The 19778-nt window shown below is 40.4% G+C and overlaps 3 protein-coding genes across 3 annotated transcripts in view; 1 reads left to right on the top strand and 2 right to left on the bottom strand.

Annotated features, from left to right (window-relative positions):
• The window catches only part of EFHB (EF-hand domain family member B), a 74412-nt gene extending 72033 nt beyond the window's left edge, over positions 1-2379 (bottom strand). Inside the window, exon 1 of the mRNA XM_050777303.1 lies at positions 2300-2379. The gene's annotated coding sequence lies outside the window, so the exon portion shown is untranslated. The remainder of the gene's footprint in view (positions 1-2299) is intronic.
• LOC126946724 (non-histone chromosomal protein HMG-17-like) overlaps positions 1-19778 on the bottom strand; it is a 1084902-nt gene that overhangs the window by 251905 nt on the left and 813219 nt on the right. The window lies entirely within an intron of this gene.
• RAB5A (RAB5A, member RAS oncogene family) overlaps positions 2755-19778 on the top strand; it is a 36837-nt gene continuing 19813 nt past the window's right edge. The window contains exons 1-2 of the mRNA XM_050777369.1: positions 2755-2897; positions 6180-6435. Of these exons, the coding sequence (XP_050633326.1) occupies positions 6273-6435 (163 nt within the window). The 5' untranslated portion in view covers positions 2755-2897; positions 6180-6272. The remainder of the gene's footprint in view (positions 2898-6179; positions 6436-19778) is intronic.

The following is a 19778-nucleotide window of genomic DNA, read 5'->3' as shown; positions in this document are numbered from 1 at the left end:
CACCAGGGCAGCACTCTTCCAGGCAAACATTATGACTAAACTGTAAAATATTGTGAAATGTATTCATGAAGGAGGTGAAGACAAAATCAGTAAACAGGAATGAGTGAGGAAGCAACATACTGGAACGATGAAACAGGGAGTTTTTTGCAATTTGTAAACTTCAGCATCAGATGTTTCGTTGTGAGGTCTTGTTAGTCCAATGTTCACAATTCTAAATGTAATTAAGTTCACCAATACTTTGGGGGTTCCTATTATAGCAGTCAAAGGTCTTTTGTGAAGAACTGAAATGATGAATAACTGATCGTCACAGCCCTTAAAAACCTTATAATTGAAGGAAAGGCTAAGGAGTAAAGTCCAGGTGCTCATTAACTATTAAAATAAGGCAGATTTTAAGACAGATATTATAGAGAGCAAGGCAAAGTATTGTGAAATTACAGAAAAAATAATAATTAAATCCAGTAGAAGTATCTGCAGATGCTGTCTAGAGGAACTGGTGTCCTGGCTGAGATGGAGCCAGCAGTTATGGGCAATAGTAGTGTTTCAGGTGGAGAAAAAAAAAAAGTGATCAGACACCAAGATGGCAACACACAGGCAATATTCAGGGAACACAGATACGTGTGGTCAGGGGACAAATAAAGAGTTTGGGGAGAGGGATTCTATAGAAATAGAATGAAAGAAACGTGGGTTGGGACTAGAGTTAAAAACTTTAGACTGGCAAGTAATGAGATAGCATTGAACATTTTTCTAGTAGAGTGGCTAGTGTAAAGAATGGACAGAAAGAGCAGCAGTATGCATTAATTTCAGTTTATATAAACACTACCATGGACCAGGTGTTGAGATTAGACCTCAAATTTGGGGATTAGATAATTTGTTGATAGAATGGACAATGGTTTGTGAGAAGAAAGAGTTGAAGATGATTCTGCAGTTCCAAGTCTGGGTGACTGGGAGGATGTTAATGCCATTCTCTAAGCAGAAGCAGGTTTGGAGTGGAATAGGTTTGGTTTTGGGCATGCTGTTGACATGACAAAACTGATGTCACATATCCTATTTCCTGATTCCTCCTGGGATTGTTCCAGAGCTATCACCATGATTAATAGTTAATATTGGAACAACTCCTTGAGAATAAAATGCCACAGGTACCATTTATATATGACACATTACGTTCTTCTGGCAACTGGGTAGTTGATCTGAAAGACTGGCTGTTCGAAGTTCAAATCATCTTCATTACACAATGCTGCCGACTGCACGCCCACAGGATACCTTAACCCGGTATGCTTCAAGGACAATATTCTCGCCATCACAACAGAGCTATACATTGTAAACTGCAAACTGAAAAGTTGCCTTTATTCTGAAGGAAAATCAATTTAATATTCTTCTACCAAATTACCAAAACAATGTTTCTGGCGGAGGCTGGGGAGGGGTTGGTGGCAGAAGCCTTTCTAGAGACTGACTATGGTATGGGATTCACATCTTCAGTAGGTCCCCCGAGGAGGGTAACGACGTCTCGGGTAGTCTTTCACCAGAATTGTGTTCAACAACTCATGTTCTGGAGCCAACCCGCAGGTCAGAATCCAGCTTAGGCACCACACAGCAGTGATCTCGGACAAGTTACTCAATCTCTTGTGTCTCAAATTATTTACCTGTAAAACATCTACAACTAGAACTGAAAACTTGGCTGCCAGGCACTGGGCTGGACACAGATTTACAGCGGTGAGGACAACCAAGGGGAACTAAAATTCGAATGTAGGGAACAAACGATTAACAAGTTAGTTTCAGAATGAAAGACTCCTAGCGTAAGAATTCAATTGGATAATTCCTGTAAAGCATTTAGTACAGCAAAGAGCGAAGGGAGATTCTGAATAAAAGGTAGATGCTATTTTAGGATTTGGCCCTCCCCGCCCCCTACCAAAACCACGTAAACTCTTAATAGAAGCGACTTTTGTCAGGCGCCTAAAGGCGGCTTTTAGGATAGGAAGGGTCCTCTCTTCCTACTTGGGGTAAATGCGTTTTACCAGCCTTTACCGACCCACCCAACCCCAGGGACATTTTTTGGGGGGAGGTTCTCTAGTGCTAGACAAGTTCCCTCTAATAAAGCCCCTTCGACGAGGTGCCAGGATTGGGGTGAGGGAACCTTGCCGCTCCCACAAGGGCTGGGCACAAAAAACAAACAAAAAAATAAGATATTTTGGTCTTCCCCCAAAGCATAGTAAAAGAATTTCCCCCGAACCCCGCCGCCGGGAGCCCAGAGACCCCCCAGCCCAAATAACAATGGCGCTGGAGAGGGCGTGGCCGCGCGTACCTGGGGTGGGGGAAGGGGAGAAAGGCGGCCAGCTCCGGTCAGAGACACTCGCAGGGTCACGTGACATCTTGCCTCGCCCCCGCCCCGCGAACAGACCTGGGCGGGGAGGGATTCGGGAAGGGGCGGGGAAGCGGATGGAGCGGGGGCACTGGCGATGACGGGAAGTGACGAAGGGGCGTAGTTCGCTGCGTGCGGCGACGTGGCGGCGGGGCCGACACCGGACAGCGGAAGTGGCTCCGGCGGTGGGACTTGAGTGTTTGTGTTTTGGTTCGTGAAGGAGCCGGCGGCTGGCCTTAGGGGAGGAGGCAGAGGGAGGAGGAGGAGGAAGACTTCGTCGGAACTCCAGCGCCGGCGGCGGCGGCGGAGGAGGGGAAAGGAAAGAGGAAGGCGGAGCGGCGAGAGGCGGAGACGGAGCCCGACAGGGGCGGCACCACGGCAAGAGCCCCGCACAGTCCAGTGTGAGGGGAGCGACGCGAAGAGCAGACGGCGCCGCCGCCGCCGCCACCACCGCCATAGACACACACTCATCCTACGGGCCACGCCTGGGCCTTGGTGCCAGGAAGCTTCGGCCCCGCAGCCCGGCTTGCTGCGGTCTCAGGTAACCGAACCGCCTCTCCCCCTGCGCAGTGGGGGTCTGGACCCCAGGTTATCCGCGATCCCCAGCCTGTCCGCGGCCCTGCGGGTACTAAGACCCCCGCCCCTTCTCCCTCATGCGCAGCAGTAGCCTGGACCAGAGAACTATCGAACCCGGCGTCTTGTTCTGCCAGCCCTGGTGACTCATCCTCAAGGGGCTCTGGAGACCGGGATTTGGGGACTGACTGAGGGAGCGACGGGTGTCACCCTTTCCCTTCTCAAGATGGCGCCGTGGAAAGTGTACTGGAGGCCGCGGTTCCGCCTGGTCCCTGTGCTGGCAGTCCTGGGGGTCTCGGTCAAAGCCAGCCAGGTTCGGGGGAGGAGGTTGGAAAGGCCAAGGGACCTGGCGAGTGGTGCTTATCCAGGCGATCTGGAGTTGGCTATAAGCTACTCAGGTGCTCTCCAAGCAGGAACCCGGGCCTACTGCAGGTGTGAATGTGGGGAGCTCCGCCTACCTGCAACTTCCAAAGACGTGTAGTGTCGGTGGGTGGGAGACTCGTCAAAATGGGCCGTCTAGAGACTCTTGTCTTATGTATGGAAGGTAGTCAACTACAGCGTTAAATAAATTCGAGATAACAGGACCGCTGAATTCCTTCAATGGGTAGAGACCATGAAACTTGTTCTGATGTTATCTTTCCTGGAAGCTGTTTACCTCTGAGACTTTCAAACTTTTAAGTTCTGAACGTCATAGTTCACATACTTGGTTTTTGTCTTGCTTAAGTGGAATCAAAGCGTTCAATCAGTTGCCTTTTACATAATAAGAAAAAAACACTTGCACATCTCTGGGAATACTCAAGACTGCTCATAAACTTTATTCCTAAAGTAAAATGGAAATGATAACTCAGCATTTGTGTAAGCAAAGTACATGAAACAGTGCCTGGCACAAAATAAGTGCCCAATTTTTTGATCAAAGAACACTTAGAAGGATTTTAACTATAGAATGAATAACAGTTATTTTCAAAAGATTACAAATGTATATTATGCAAAATTCTTGTTTTGCAAAACAAGTGTCAGTAAGCAGTGAATACAAATGAATACACGTAATTTTTAACCTTCGTGTTATGCTAAGTGTGTATTTACCATTAACTAGTTATTTCCTGTTTGAGATCCTCAAGGGGAGTAGTAAACCTCAAGGTTTAAGTAACTTTAAACCTTAAAAGTCAAAGTGAAATCAGAATCTTGTTTGATTTTTTTTTTATGGGAATCTGATGTTTTGCCTGAAATTTTGAAAGTACCGTAGAAATTTGGAGCATGTTGTCCTTGATAAGTAATTTCGTGTTTTTGTAGATAAAAAGACAAATGGAAAATGTTTTAATTGATACTGCTTGTGTAATATCTGAAGATGTATTGGTGCATTTTCAGTACATATGATGTTCTCTAGATATTTTCTTATCAAAGGACCACGTTATTGACAATTTCAATCCCTACTATGTTTATTAGAGATTGTTTACATGTATTGTTTCATTTAATTGTCACAGCAGCTATGCAAGTTAGATATTATGGGAATAGAGACTTGGAAATTAAAGAATTTGCCCAGGCGGAAATTGGTATAGCCAGGATTAGACCCCCAAGTCTGGTATGTTTGTGGGGAGGGGGATTTTTATTTATACGTCGTTATTTAGAAGCAACTCAGATATTACCTCAATTAATCTGTACATATTTCAGAATGTAATGGTAAAAGATAAGGACTCTAGAAAGCTGGTGTTTAGTTAAGGCAGGGAGGTAGTTTTATTGCCTTAAGAACTAAGATCTCGTGGACATGTTAGGGAATTCAGTATCAAGAGCATATTATAAACTGATTTTATGGGAAAGGCGTATTTCTTTCTTTTGTTTTTAATATAGAGACAGGGTCTCACTCTTGCCCAGGCTGGTGTCAAGCAGTCCTTCTTCCTCAACCGCCAAGTGTTGGAATTTACCAGTATAAGCCACTGTGTCCAGTGTGAAAGACATATTTCTTACATGAGGTAGCTAAGTGAAATATAGCAGGGTTTTTAGAGAGGGAATCATCAGGTTTAATATATTAGCATATATTCGGATTTTGATTAAAGATAGAAGGAAACTGTTAAGATTGGTTTGTGAGTGGATTGAAAAAGGTTCTTCAAATATTCACTAATTCCTTAGAGATTAAAAATTAGCACAGAAGTTGCCATTCAGGCTAGATTTTTTAATGTGTTGTTTAAATAAAAAATAATGGCCTGCAGGCTGGGTGTGGTGGCTCACACCTGTAATCCCAGCCCTTTGCGAGGCTGAGGCAGGAGGATTGCTTGAGCCCGGGAATTCAAGATCATGCTGGGCAACATAGCAGGACAGTGTCTCTACCAAAAAAGTGGCCTGGCATGGTTCTGAGCGCCTGTAGTCCCAGCTACTCAGGAGGTTGTGGCAGGATTGCTTGAGCCCAGGAGGTGTAGGTTACAGTGAGCTATGACCATGCCACTGCACTCCAGCCTGGGTGAGAGAGCAAAACCCTTTCTCAAAAAAATTAATAAAAAAAAAAAGTCATGCATATTTTTCGTCTAAAAACTACAAAAAAGTTACAATTAGTGTAAGTAAATAAGTCAGTAATAATCCCACCACATAGAGAAAAACTGTTAGCATTTCTGTGTATGGTATACTTGAGCAGATGAAGAAACAGTTTTAAGTCTGTCTGCCATTAGGCACACAAACCTGGGATACTGAAAATATTTGTTGTCCAAAATTACCGTTAATTAAATGAAAAATGCGTCGTTTAACAGAAGACTTCAAATAATACTAAACTCTAGGATCTGTTCTAAAAGCTTCCCATATATTAATAACATAATTTTTCTCAAAACAATGTTAACCCAGGTAGCCTGGCTACAAAACTTGAACTCAAGTCATCTCTCAGGTTGCCTGGGTTTGAAACTCAGCTGTGTGTCACTTCTGTGACAGTAACTATGTGACCTCAATTAAGCTTCTTAACATCTCTGTGCTTGTTTCCTCATTTATAAGGATTGTAATAATATCTCATTTTATAGGATTGTTGAGAAGTTAAGTACTTAAAGTACTGCCTGGCACAAAGTTGAAGCTTTGAGGTTAGCCTTTAAAAAAAAAAAAAAAGAAAAAATGATTTTGGGCTCAAATCCTATACTTTTAAATTTCCTTTAAAAGATAGTGACATTGAAGGTCTAGTAGAGCTTAAGATAATCGTGCTATAGGCAAATTTTAAAGTGATTAATAGTAAATTTGCTTTACTGATTTGTATATTTAATTCATAATTGTTTCTTTACAGGTTTCTTTACCTCCAGAAAGAAGAATATTGACCCCTTGAATTCTGGAAGTTCATTGAAGAATCTGAAATTAAGGACTTATTTCAAATTTGGACATGGCTAATCGAGGCGCAACAAGACCCAACGGGCCAAATACTGGAAATAAAATATGCCAGTTCAAACTAGTACTTCTGGGAGAGTCTGCTGTTGGCAAATCAAGCCTAGTGCTTCGTTTTGTGAAAGGCCAATTTCATGAATTTCAAGAGAGTACCATTGGGGGTGAGATTTTCTTTTTTCCCTGCTTCATTTAATCGAATCATACGTTGACAAAGTATTTTGATGTTCCAATTGTGTGATTATGAATAGCTAAGTCATAGAGTGAAGAAAAGAGCTGTTCAGCTTACCTTAAGCTTTAAAACTTGCCTTTATTTTTGTGAAAATGATGTGTTTTTACATTTGATTGTTTGGTTAATCCCTTGTGGTTATATTGTCGCTAAAATACAGATAAAAACATGAGTAGAATCAGTGTCTCAAGTAATATGACTTGACCTGATACCTATTTCTAGCTAACAAGTAGAAGCTTCTTCAAATTAATACAGTACATGTTTGTGCTCAATTATATTGGTTTAAAATGAATAGTAAAAAAAAGTAACCGTAAATTCTGATCTATATAACTGAACTATTTGTAAATCATTATACTTATTTGTAAAATTAATTAAATATAATTAAATACTGCTAGATGTACTTTTTTTGTTGTTATTTAAGAGATGGAATCTTGCCTAGGCTGGAGTGCAGTGTCCGGATCATAACTCACTGCAGACTGCAGCCTGGAACTCTCAGCTCAAATGATCATCCTGCCTTAGCCTCCCACTAAGTAGTTGGGCCTAAGGGTGCTTGCCACCATGCCAGGCAAGTTTGTTTTTTTTTTTTTAAGAGTCTCAGTCTCGCTGTGTTTCCAGGTTGGTCTTGAACTCCTGGCCTCAAGTAAGCCTCCATTCTCAACCTCCCAGGTAGCTGTGATTATAGGTGCTCCCTGTTAAGATGTACATGTAAGAATGCTCCTAAGCTGAGGGAAGAGAAAAAGTGATTAATGGAAAGGGACATGACAGGAAAATGGAACCTGAAGAAAAAGATGAAATGAGAAGGGAAAAATAGGCACTGACAAGGTGGTCATGGTGCGACAGAGATGAGGGGAAGGTAAGATGCAGGGTGAAAAGGAGACAGCGAACAGTACGGTATTGTCAAGAGAGGACATGAAGTGGGAAAATTGAATTTTAGCTGGGCGTGGTGCTGCATTCCTGTAGTCCCAGGTATTTGGAGGCTGAGGCAGGATTATTTTAGCCTAGGAGTTCAAGTCTAGCCTGGGCAACACAATGAGAACCCATCTCTTTAAAAAAAAAAAACAAAAAAAAATTGACTTTAATCAAAGAAACCTATAATTATATAGCTGTGGGACAAGAGAGCCTCTTTTGGGCCGCTGTTTAATCTGTGAAATGATGCTTTTAATCTGTGAAATGATGCTTTTCAATTAGATGAAATGTGGGAAGAATGACACAGTTTGAGATTCACGATATTTTGCAAGTGATACATAATTAAGCAATGCTCTTTTCTGAGGTATTTGTATATATGTTTTAACCCCATCCTGTAAAATTAAAGTCAAACTGTGGAGATAAGACAGGTAGATACCAGCTGGCATGTGGCAACTTCTTGGAATCTGTCTTTCAGAAGCAAAACTTCATACTGTGCATTTAGTGAGTGTTCTTCAGCAAATATGCTTGAGAATGTTATTCATAATCTTAGACCCATTCTAGTAAGATAAGTTACAGAACTCTACTGCCTCCTGGCCTTTGTATATCTTGTTACAATGTTATATTAGAATGTTTTATGTTTTTTCTAATTGCTGAACATCAGAAAGCATCATGGAGCTTTTGAGTCAGAAGTCTTGACGTTTTAAAAAATGTTAATACACAATATATTAGACATCCTTTGTGATCTTTTTTTTCCTTGAAGGTACATCCACATGTGATTTTGTTGTTGTTGTTAATACACTATATCCATTTTAATAATGAAATACTGCTTCTCTAGAAGGTTTCGCTTCCTCCAGAAGCAATTTAATCTAAAGCTAACTGTTAGTCCAGTAGGAAAAGGTTAAAGAATGCTAGATCATGTACACCCACTTACTTTACTGTTAATGGCAGCATTTCTCAAAGTATATATGCATTCTGGGTTAAATACCTGGGCCAAATACGTTTGGGAGTTACTATATGCTACTCTTTTCTCCTCTCTTTATTATTTTATTAAAATAATAAAAAATCTGAAGTACTGTAGTATAGAACTTAATTCCTGGGGAGCTTTGCAAGAGCTTAAGGTTAGAATTTTTATCTTGTTTTGGGTAATCCACTTCTAAGTTTATTTTTTCCTAATGATAGCTCAAGAAGGGTGTTTAAAAGAAAAATATAACCCATATCCTGTGTATCATAAACATATCTCTGATACGTGTGTATCTCCATATAATCTCCATGTAACACCAGTTAGATTGTCTTGATTTCATTAATGAATTTTTCGTAAAGATTTTCATTTCTATTTGTAGAGCTTCCTATTTAAAAACAAAAATGAATTTGCATCCAAATTTCTATTAATCCTTTTTTTTTTTTTTTGAGACAGGGTCTCTGTCGCCCAGGCTAGAGTGCAGTGGCGCCGCCCTGGCTCACTGCGACCTCCGCTTCCCAGGATTGAGCGATTCTCATGCCTCAGCCCGCCAAGTACCTGGGACTATAGGCGCAAGCCACCACTCCTGGCTAATTTTTGTATTTTTAGTAGAGATGGGGTTTCACCATGTCGGCCAGGTTGGTCTTGAACTCCTGGCCTCAAGTGATCCGCCCGCCTTGGGCTCTCCAAGTGCTGAGATTACAGGCATGAGCCACTGCCCGTGGCCTTTCTGTTAATCTTTATTGGATACTTTTTCACTGTGCTGACCCCATGTGAATACTATTCAGGAGGTATGACAGTACCATTATGATTATAGCTGTGGACACTGTTCTTTTATGCTCTGTACTCATAGCTTTTCACCTTTAGGAGCTAGAGTAGATGTAAAACATTTAAGAATTTTAAGGTTTGAGCTATTTCATGATCAACTCAAAAGGTCTATAACTTGCAGGTAATACGTATTTTTGTTTTGACTGACAGGTAGTAGAAGTTACCTGAAAAATGAAGCCAACCAACTCTTTTGCATTTCAACTGTTGGGTTTTTTTTTTTTCTTTTTGAGACAGAGTTTCACTACGTGGCCCAGGTTGGAGTGCAGTGGTATGATCTAGGCTGACTGCAACATCCACTTCCCAGATTCAAGCGATTCTCCTGCCTCAGCCTCCTGAGTAGCTGGGATTACAGGCCCACACCACCACTCCCAACGAACTTTTGTATTTTTAGTAGAGACAGGGTTTTGCCATCTTGGCCAAACGGGTCTCAGACTCCTAACCTCAAGTGATTCACCTGCCTCGGCCTCCCAAAGTGCTGGAATTATAGGCGTGAACTACCATGCCTGGCCTCAGCTGTTTAATTTTCACTTTACTGTTTATATCTCCTGACTTGAGTTATTGTTCTGAAGCACTCACTTAAAATTTTCATCTCTATTTGATTGTGTTCAAAGGTGGATATCATATGTTACATTCTTTGTGGATTCTGGATCCACAAAGAAAGAATATCAAGATTTCTTCTGTAATTTGTGTGGTTCTTCCTAAATATAATAACTTGATTTAAAAATTCCTGTTGCACTGGGCATGATGGCTCACATCTGTAATCCCAGCACTTTGGGAAGCTGAGGTGGGCAGATCACTTGAGTCCGGGAATTTGAGACCAGCCTGGCCAACATAGCGAAACCCCATCTTTACAAAAAATACGAAAATTGGCCAGGCGTGGTGGCTCACACCTGTAGTCCCCGCTACTCAGAAGGCTGAGGTGGGAGGATTGCTTGAACTCAAGAGGCGGAGGTTACAGTGAGCCGAGACTACACCCCCACACTCCAGCCTAGGTGACAGAGTGAGAACCCTGTTTCAACCAAAAAAAAAAGAATCCTTGTTGCCTCACCATACTTCATGCATCTTACCCCTATAGCACTCTTGATGAAATTGCATGCAGCAGATTTAGCAATTTAGAGAGTTCTAGCTTGTTTGTAGGGGTTTAAAGTTTGCATGACATTTATGTTTTTATTGTTTGTCTGAAGTTAGCCGAGAAGTTAACAAGGAGCAGTAGGCTCAGAGAGTTGTCTTCCTTCTTTGCTTGGTACTGCATCTCTAGGCTCAGGAGCTCTTCAGTAAATACTTGTTGAATGAGGGCTAGCCAGCTTTCGTTTAGCACCTTGAATACCTGAAAAAACTTTAAAGATTCCTAGTGAGTTTCTCTTCTCAAGAAATATTTATTTTTAAGAAGACATTTATGTGATATTTATAAACAAATTAATCCTCAGTAGTTAGAATATGCGGTGAAATAACAAGCAGACAGTCCTTTTTTTCTCTTCTGAGAAAAGTGCTTCATACCACAGTTACAATTTTGTTTGCACTAATCAAAAATGTCTTATAGACTCTAAAGTTTAGGTAATGGAACTGTACATGAAAACATTAACATTCCTCTTGCTGGTTCTGTGATTTTTGAACATTAGCTTAGAACAGTGGTCCTCAAAGAGCATTCCCACTTCCAGAAGCAGCTGCATTAACTAGGAACTTGTTAAAATGCAGAATCTCGTGTTGAATCAAAGCATTTGGGTGGGACCAACAATTTAGGTTTTAATAAGTTTTCCAGATGATTCTGATGGCATGCTAAATTTGAGAACCACTGCTTTATGTGTTCTGAGTAGTTGATTTTACATTGATACTAACATTGATTCTCCCATACACAGAATAATTGTGGGGTTTTTTTGAGGTGCGGTGTTTGTCGGAATTTTAAAAACATTGTTGACCGGGTGCGGTGGCTCATGCCTGTAATCCCAGCACTTTGGGAGGGTGAGGCTGGCAGATCACGAGGTCGGGAGTTTGAGATCAGCCTGGTCAACATGGTGAAACTTCATCTCTACTAAAAATACAAAAATTAGCTGGGCGTGGCAGTGGGTGCCTGTAACCCCAGTTACTCAGGAGACTGAGGCAGGAGAAACATTTGAACCCAGGAGGTCGGAGGTTGCAGTGAGCCGAGATCGCGCCATTGCACTCCAGCCTGGGCGACAGGGCGAGACTCCATCTCAAAAAAAAAAAAAGAAAGAAATTTATTGCAGTTATTAACTCTAAGTGAAGTGCTGTTTCTACTTATGTATTTAACACCCATCTAAATTGGTTAGCATGGCAAACTAGTTGTTTTTATTCTAAAACAATATCTAACAGGAATAAAAGTTACTGTTAAAATGAAGAAAAACAAGGCTTGTTTCAAACTTATTATTAACATACTATTTTACCTAACAATTCATGGCCAAGTAATTCTCAAGAATAAACCATTGTGGTTAAGAAAGAAGACTGTATCCAGATTAAAGTTTTTACCACAATGCCTGGCACAGAGTAAAAGGTTTATTAAATTATAGCTATTACAGTTACCATCACCACTGTTACTTTTGGCTGAGTCATTTTATCACTGTTGATATTTTTGTTGTATTGTCATGATATAGTATTATCTTGAGATGGTAGCTGTTACACCTAGTGCATAGCATTTGATTTAGAAAATTTGAAGATTTGAAAAACTTTGTGTTTTCCTTTTTTTTTTTTTTAAACAGCCTGCTCTGTTGCCCAGGCTGGTGTGCAGTGGTGGCATCAAAGCTCACTGCAGCCTTGATGTGGGCTCAAGTGGTCTTCCCAAGTAGCTGGGAACTGACTGTAGGCATGCACCCCACACTTGGCTAATTTTTTATTTTTTTGTAGAGACAGGTCTCACTGTTGGTGCCTAAGTTGGTCTCAAACTCCTGGGCTACAGCAGTCCTCCCACCTCAGCCTCCCAAGGTGCTGGGATTATAGGTGTAAGCCACTGTGCCCAGCCCAACTGTGTTATTTGTGGAAGTTTCTCAGAGGGAGAAATTACAGGGCTAAAGTACTACATGTATGCATATGTTAAAGTTTCTTCCAGTAACTACTTAATAATGTGTACCTGAAAATTGCTAAATTGTTAAATGTCCTCACCATTAAAAAATAGTAAGTGCCAGGCGCATGGCTCATGGCTTATGCCTGTGATCCCAACACTTTGGTAGGTCAAAGTGGGCAGATCGCTTGAGACCAGCCTGGCCAACATGGCCAAACCCCATCCCTACCAAAAAAAAAAAAGCAAAAAGTAGCTGGGCATGGTCGTGCACGCCTGTGGCATGAGTATTGCTTGAACTTGGGAGGCAGAGGTTGCAGTGAGCTGAGATAGCGCCACTGCGCTCCAGCCTGAGGAACAGAGTGAGACTGTGCCACGGAGGTTGCAGTGAGCCGAGATAGCGCCACTGCACTCCAGCCTGAGCAACAGAGTGAGACTCTGTCTCAAAAAAAAAAAAGATAAGTAGGTGAGGTGATACAGTATTGAATTACCTTGATTTAGTCACCTCACAATGTGTACATATATCAAAACGTATTATATATCATAAGTATGTATTGTAAATACATACGATTTTTATTTTCAACAATACCTTAATAAAGCTGGGGAAAATAAAGTTACTTCCTAAACAGAAAAGCTAGCTAGAAAATTTAAATCCAAATAACTTATGTTTTTCCAGTAGCAGAAAGCTTTCTACTGTTGCCCTTCACTTGTTAGCCTTCCGAATGGCTTGTTTGTATAATTATAATCTGTGCTTGTATCTTTTTGCATGTGCACATTGTTAAAAGTACTTTTGAGAAAGAATAGAAGACCTGGAGACCAAACCACCAGCATGTGGTTTTTGATTCATGAGAAAAAATGTGTGTTTCAAATATTCATTCTACTTTCTGATACATTGATAGTTAAAATTTGTGGAAGTTAATCATTTGGTTTCAAGTGAAATATTATCATCTTTATGCATGATATTTTCTTCTAAAAAGTACATATTCAGAATTTGAGAGGTTATTACCTAGAGAAGTTGATAGAGATTTGATATTTCATATCCGTTTATGTCACAACCTAAAAAAGTCTTTCAGTAGTCTTAACTATTCCCTAACTTCTTAGTTTAAAATATTATCATATGTGGCTACTTTAACATTCCTGTGAGCTGGGAGTCGGTATGCATGGTTCTCATCCTCACATGCTTTCATAAGCATTTATGTGAACTCTGTTTATACATTTGTAACACGAGAGTATTGAACTAGGTCAGGATTCTTGTAGGCCAGGTGTGGTGGCTCACGCCTGTAATCCCAACACTTTGGAAGGCCGAGGCAGGCATATCACCTGAGGTCAGGAGTTCGAAACCAGTCTGACCAATGTGGCAAAACACTGTCTCTACTAAAAATACAAAAATTAGTAGGGCGTGGTGTCATATGCCTGTAATCCCAGCTACTGAGGCATGATAATTGCTTGAACCTGGGAGGCGGAGGCTGCAGTGAGCTGAGATCACACCACTGCACTTCAGCCTGGGTGACAGAGTGCTGAGGCATGGGAGGCTGAGACATGAGAATTGCCTCAACCTGGGAGGCAGAGGTTGCAGTGAGCAGAGATTGCACCACTGTGCTACAACCTGGGTGACAGAGCGAGACTGCATCTCAAAAAAAAAAAAAAAAAAGGATTCTTGCAGAGCAGATGTTCTTATAAACTGTATACTCTTCTCATTAAACAATATAGTCAATACAATTTAACTTTTGTTTTCTTAAAATGTATTTTAAGATTTGGAATCATGAGCATCAGTTTCTGCCTTGCCATGCTTAGTGTGTTGATGCTCTCTCGTGGTTTGGAAATATTCAAGCTGTTTGGTAGAATGATTTTGCCAGATAGCTCTTAGTGAACTGCTCTTACTGATTCACTAATTTGCTGCTTTTATTTGTTATATATGGGAAATATTAGGTTGTCTAAAGCAAACCAAAATAAAACCGGAAATCATCTCTGATGATTCTAAAACTAGAAATCAGGGACGACTTCTTGGTATAGTTTGGGAGACAAATTGAGTAAACATTGTAATCTGGTGCTATATATTAAAGGTTTTTGAAAGTGATATTATATGCCACTTTTTAAAAATTAAGCCTAAATCTCCAACTGATCTTTCTGTTAATGTACTGATTTATATTATATATAAATATCTCCAAAAGAGGATATGCATAGAAAGTAGTCTCAGTTCCATTCTGAGGAAATCTGTACATTTGCATAAGCTTTAGTGCATGGACTTTGTGAGATTTATTCTGGCTGCATTTAGTCTATTTTTGCTAGCTCTCTGGTTGTGTTCTGATTTTTTGAGACAGGGTCTTGCTCTGTTGCCCAGGGTGAAGTGCAGTGACATGATCATGGCTCACTGCAGCCTCAGCCTCTTGGGTCAAGCAGTCTTCTCACCTTAGCCTCCCAAGTAGCTGGGACTATAGGTGTGCACCACCATGCCTGGCTAATGTTGAAGTTTTTGTAGAGACGAGGTCTTGCTGTGTTGCCCAAGCAGGTCTTAAAACTCCTGACCTCAAGTGATCCTCCTGCCTTAGCCTCCCAAAGTGCTGGGATTATAGGCATGAGCCACCGCGCCAGGCTGCATTCTGAATATATAAGGTTTCTAGATAATTGATCTTTTCAGAGACACACTGAGAGGCACATGAAAGACACTTGGTTTTGAATAATAATTGGTGGAGGCAATTTTGCTTTTAGAATAGAATGAATAATTCTTACTTGATAGAAACATGGGAAATTTTGGCAAACTGTTTCTCCCTTTTTTAGGTTATATACCATAATAACCTGACATTGCATATACATAATCTTGTTTATGAAGTATGCTGAGTAAATTTATGATAGGATAATATCATTTGGAGTTACATCAAGAGCCTTTTCAGCAAACCTCTTTGTGAAAGAGAATAAAGATGTGTAAGAGTAAGAAAAGAAACAAAGAGTACTTCTAAAGGTTTTTGTTTGTTTGTTTTTAAGACAGGGTCTTGCTCTGTTACCCAGACTGGAGTGCAGTGGCATGATCGTGGCTCACTGCAGCCTCAACTTCTGGGCTCCAGCCATCCTCCCACGTCAGCCTCCTGAGTAGCTGAGACCACAGGCCTGTGTGCTCCTGCCCCCAGCTAATGATTTTTGTATTTTTGGTAGAGATGGCTAGTCTCTGTGTTTCCCAGGCTGGTCTGGAACTCCTGAGCTCAAACAATCAACCTGCATTAGCATCGCAAAGTGCTGGGAGTACAGGCGTAAGGCATTTGTGCCAGGCCTCGGTTTTTGTTTTTTCATTCATTGGTTACCTTGATGTATATGTAAACTTTAGTTACTTAGTTACTAAATTCTTCAAGATGAAAAAGTTAAGTGTTAACTGAAGTCATATGTTAGACTTTGAAAATAAGAATGCACTACAAATCAGAATATCTGAAGTAAGTGTTGCTAAACAGCATTCATCCTTCTTTCGAGGAAAGGTAGAAGCAGGATGAAGAACCAGTTAGTTATTCATGGTTTTTTAAGCCTTAAGTGTTTACAGTAGTAGTAGTTGGATATTCTTTGGGTCCCAAATAAGAAGTGGGTAATCTTGATACGTGACTAGTCACTGCATAATTATCAGACACCTTCAGCTTTTCTCAGTCAAAAAACTGTTCTTTATCTTTGCATTAAACTAGAGCCAGAATGTGTTCCACTTAGTTACTATCATTTTTATTTGAGGTATAACATGAATAGAATTTTCTCCTCTATTGCATTCATATGTAATTTGTGAATTTTAGAAATGTGTGACTTCTAGGAAATAAAGGATAATTTAAAGATAGGATACTTAAAATAATTACTTGTTATGTGATACATTCCTAGAACTTAAACAGCTCTTTCGCAGGTTTCATCTGTACCTTGTCATGGCTATATGGGGAGGTACTAATTTTATAGACAAGGAAACTGAAGCAATAAAAGTTAAGTATATGCTTGAAGTTCTGCAACTAGGTGACAGCTGGGATTAAAGACATCTTTCTGAAATGCCATTCATGTTCTGGAATGTACTGTGTATGTGTGTGTTTCTCCTTGCAAGAACCTCTCAGACTGTTAAATAATATGTAGTTTTTGACAGATAGGGGCTTTCTTGCTATATATCACTTAAGGAAAATAATGTGAAAGTATTTTGAAAACAAAAGAATATAAGATGATAATTTAAATTGTCCATATTCCTAAATTATCACCATTTTCATTTTTATGCCATTATCATGTATCACACGCTATATTTTAACTGACTTTAATCAAATACATTAATTTGTTCATGTGAATCAAAATTCAAGAGGTTTATAAGGTTTACAGTGAAAAATCTCCCCCTCATCTTCTATCAAGCCCACTCAGTTCTTTTCCCCAAAGATGATGTTACTTTGTTATATATCCTTGCAAAGTTGCTGCTATACTCAAATCTATATATTCGTGTGTCCCTTTTTACAAAATTTGAAATATGTCAGACCTACTATAATACACTTTTTATTTTTCACTTTAATGCTGGTCTAGTTATCTATTGCTGAGACACAAATGACTCCAAATGTAGAGACTTAAAATTATTTTATCATCTCCATGGTTCTAGTGAGTGGGCTTAGTAGGTGTTTCTCACTCTGATCTTTCCCCTGCTTTTGCAGTTCATTATGGGGCAACAATCATCTCAACACATCTGGCAGTTGGTGCTGGCTGTTGGTTGGGACCTCAGATGGAGCTGTTAGTTAGAACACACCTACATGTAGCCTTTTATGACGTTGCTCCAGAAGTCACATAGGAAGATAGCATCAGTTCTATTCTAGCCACAGGCCTGTACAGATTCAAGGGAAGAGTGTCAACATCACATTGTAAGAAGAATATGGTATGGAGTGTCTTGTTGCAGCTACCTTAGAAAATACAATCTACTGGCTGGGCCGGGTGGCTCACACCTGTAATCCCAGCACTTTGGGAAGCTGAGGTGGGCGGATCACGAGGACAGGAGTTTGAGACCAGCCTGGCTAACATAGTGAAACCACTTCTCTACTAAAAATACAAAAATTAGCCGGGCATAGTGGTGCATGCCTGTAGTCCCAGCTACTCGGGAGGCTGAGGCAGGAGAATGGCTTGAACCTGGAAGGCGGAGGTTGTGGTGAGCCGAGATTGCACTACTGCACTCCAGCCTGGGCAACAGAGCAAGAATCCATCTCAAAAAAAAAAAAAAAAAAATACTATCTACCATAAGACCTATCTATATCAAAAGAACATCCGCATTTTTCTTGGCTGTAACAGTATTCCCTTGCATGTGTCATATTAGTAATAACAGTTCTCTAGTTTTAGATATGTACATTGTTATATCTTTGGCTGTAATAGTACTGTGCTAAATAACAGCAGTAATTTCTCACATATTCTGAGAATATCTGGAGTATATATTTTTAGAGCCCATTGTGTTTACTTTCTCTTTTTTTTTTTTTGAATCGGGGTATCACTTGCCCAGGCTGGTGTTCAGTGATGCTATCACAGCTTGCTGCAGCCTTGAACTCCTGGGCTCAAATGATATTCCCACTTCAGCCTCCCAAGTAGCTGGGACTACAGGTATGAACCAACACACTTGGCTGATTTTAAAATTTTGTAGAAAAGGGTTCTCATTATGTTGCCCAGGGTAGTCTCAAACTCCTGGCCTCAAGCCATCCTCCTACCTTCACCTCCTGAAGTGCTGGGATTAAAGGCGCGAGCCACCATGCCCAGGCTGTGTTTCGTTTTTCTGTGAACTATTCATAACCTCATGTTATTTCTGTATAGATTTCTTTGTAATAGTCACACTACTGCATTCCATTTGATTTATTAATTGTAATATTTCTCAGTACATCTATATTGTCACATTTTAGTATCTGGCAATCTCCTCTTTTTATTTTTTAACTGTTCCATTGTTGGGCATTTAATGTTTGCTTTTTTGTTTGCTGTTTTAGGTAATCACCTAATAGAGGAGATATCTTAGAATTTCACCCGCCCCGCCGACTTACTTTTGTAAGATCAATTTCTAGAGGTGATTATTACTGAACCCAAAGGAATTTTATCCTAATAAAATTGTTTTGTAGGATCAAAAGAATTCTAGTCTTCATCACTTTTTTAACCCTTAGAGATACACCCAATTTCTTTGAGAGTTGGCCTAGATAATTATATCCTAGGATTACAGATTTCCTCTGTTAATAGGAGTTTAAAGTTTTCCCTCTCAGTTCTCTCTCCTTTAGTCTTTTTTTTTCTATTATGTTGTAAAATTCTCAGATATCAGAACTTTTGTTTTTGTTTTGAGAGACAAGGTCTTCCTCTGTCACCCAGGCTGAAGTGCAGTGGCATGATTATGGCTCACTGCAGCCTCCACCCCCTGGGCTGAAATGATCCTCCCACCTCAGCCTCCCAAGTAGATGGTACTACATGTGCATGTGCCACCATGCCTGGCGAATTTATTTTTAAGATGGAGTCTTGCTATGTTGCCCAGGTTGGTCTTGAACTCCTGGCCTCAAGCGATCTTCCTGAGACAGGAATCCCAAAGTGATGGGATTATAGGTGTGAGCCACTGTGCTCAGCCAAATATTAGAACTTTTAAATTCATTTAATATATAAGCTTACTGCCAAGCATGAAAAAATCACTTTGAAGGCCAGTAATGTTTTAAAGGTCTAGAAGATTCTCTTGAGGGCTAGGAAGGATTATGTGCTAGGTTCTTGAACTAGGAGAAAAGGGAAGGAATCCTGGTATGCAAAATAGCTTGGGCATTATCCTTGCACATTTGACAAGTTTAGTGACATACTTTTGTTGAGTAAAGTATCTGTTGTCTATAGATAACATGTCTTTTGTAGATACTTATATATCTACCTATCTACCTATAGATATCTACATGTCTATATCTCCCTTAAAGCTAAGCTAATTTTCTTAACCTTTTCTCTGGTGATATTTGTTTGGTAGCCTTTATCTGATTCTAGTTAATAACTCGTAACAACCTGTACCCTATCATTTTTTAAAAAATACCTTTTGTCTTTGTAATGTGTTCTTTCATTCTTCTTCCCAATTCAGCAGTTTTGGTATGTTCCTGTTACATAAATCTAATCTGGTGAGCAGAGATGTTCTTAGGGTTATGCCACTTGGTGAGGTAATCACAGGGTCTTAGCCCTGAAGGCGCTCACACTGACTTTATCAGTTTATTCTAGGGTGATCAGGTTTGGGGCACTAACTTAATACTAACAAACTCCTAAGATTAATTTTATTTTACTTATTTTTTTGAGACAGAGTCGCCCAGGCTAGTGTGGGCAGAGTGCAGTGGCGTGATCTTGGCTCACTGCAACCTCTGCCTCCCTGGTTCAAACGATTCTTGTGCCTCGGCCTCCTGAGTAGCCGTGACTACAGGCGCATGTCACCACGTCTGGGGAATTTTTCTATTTTTAGTAGAGACAAGGTTTCACCATGTTGGCCAGGCTGGTCTTGAACTACCTCAGATCCCACCTTGGCCTCCTAAAATGCTGGAATTACACAGACGGGAGCTACCATGCCTAGCCAAAACTCCTAAGATTAACTTACTTATTACCTACTTACTTACTTACTTACTTA

The sequence above is a fragment of the Macaca thibetana genome, chromosome 2, assembly GCF_024542745.1.
Source record: "Macaca thibetana thibetana isolate TM-01 chromosome 2, ASM2454274v1, whole genome shotgun sequence".
NCBI classification, from domain to species: domain Eukaryota; kingdom Metazoa; phylum Chordata; class Mammalia; order Primates; family Cercopithecidae; genus Macaca; species Macaca thibetana.
This window is presented reverse-complemented; position numbering and strand designations above follow the sequence as displayed.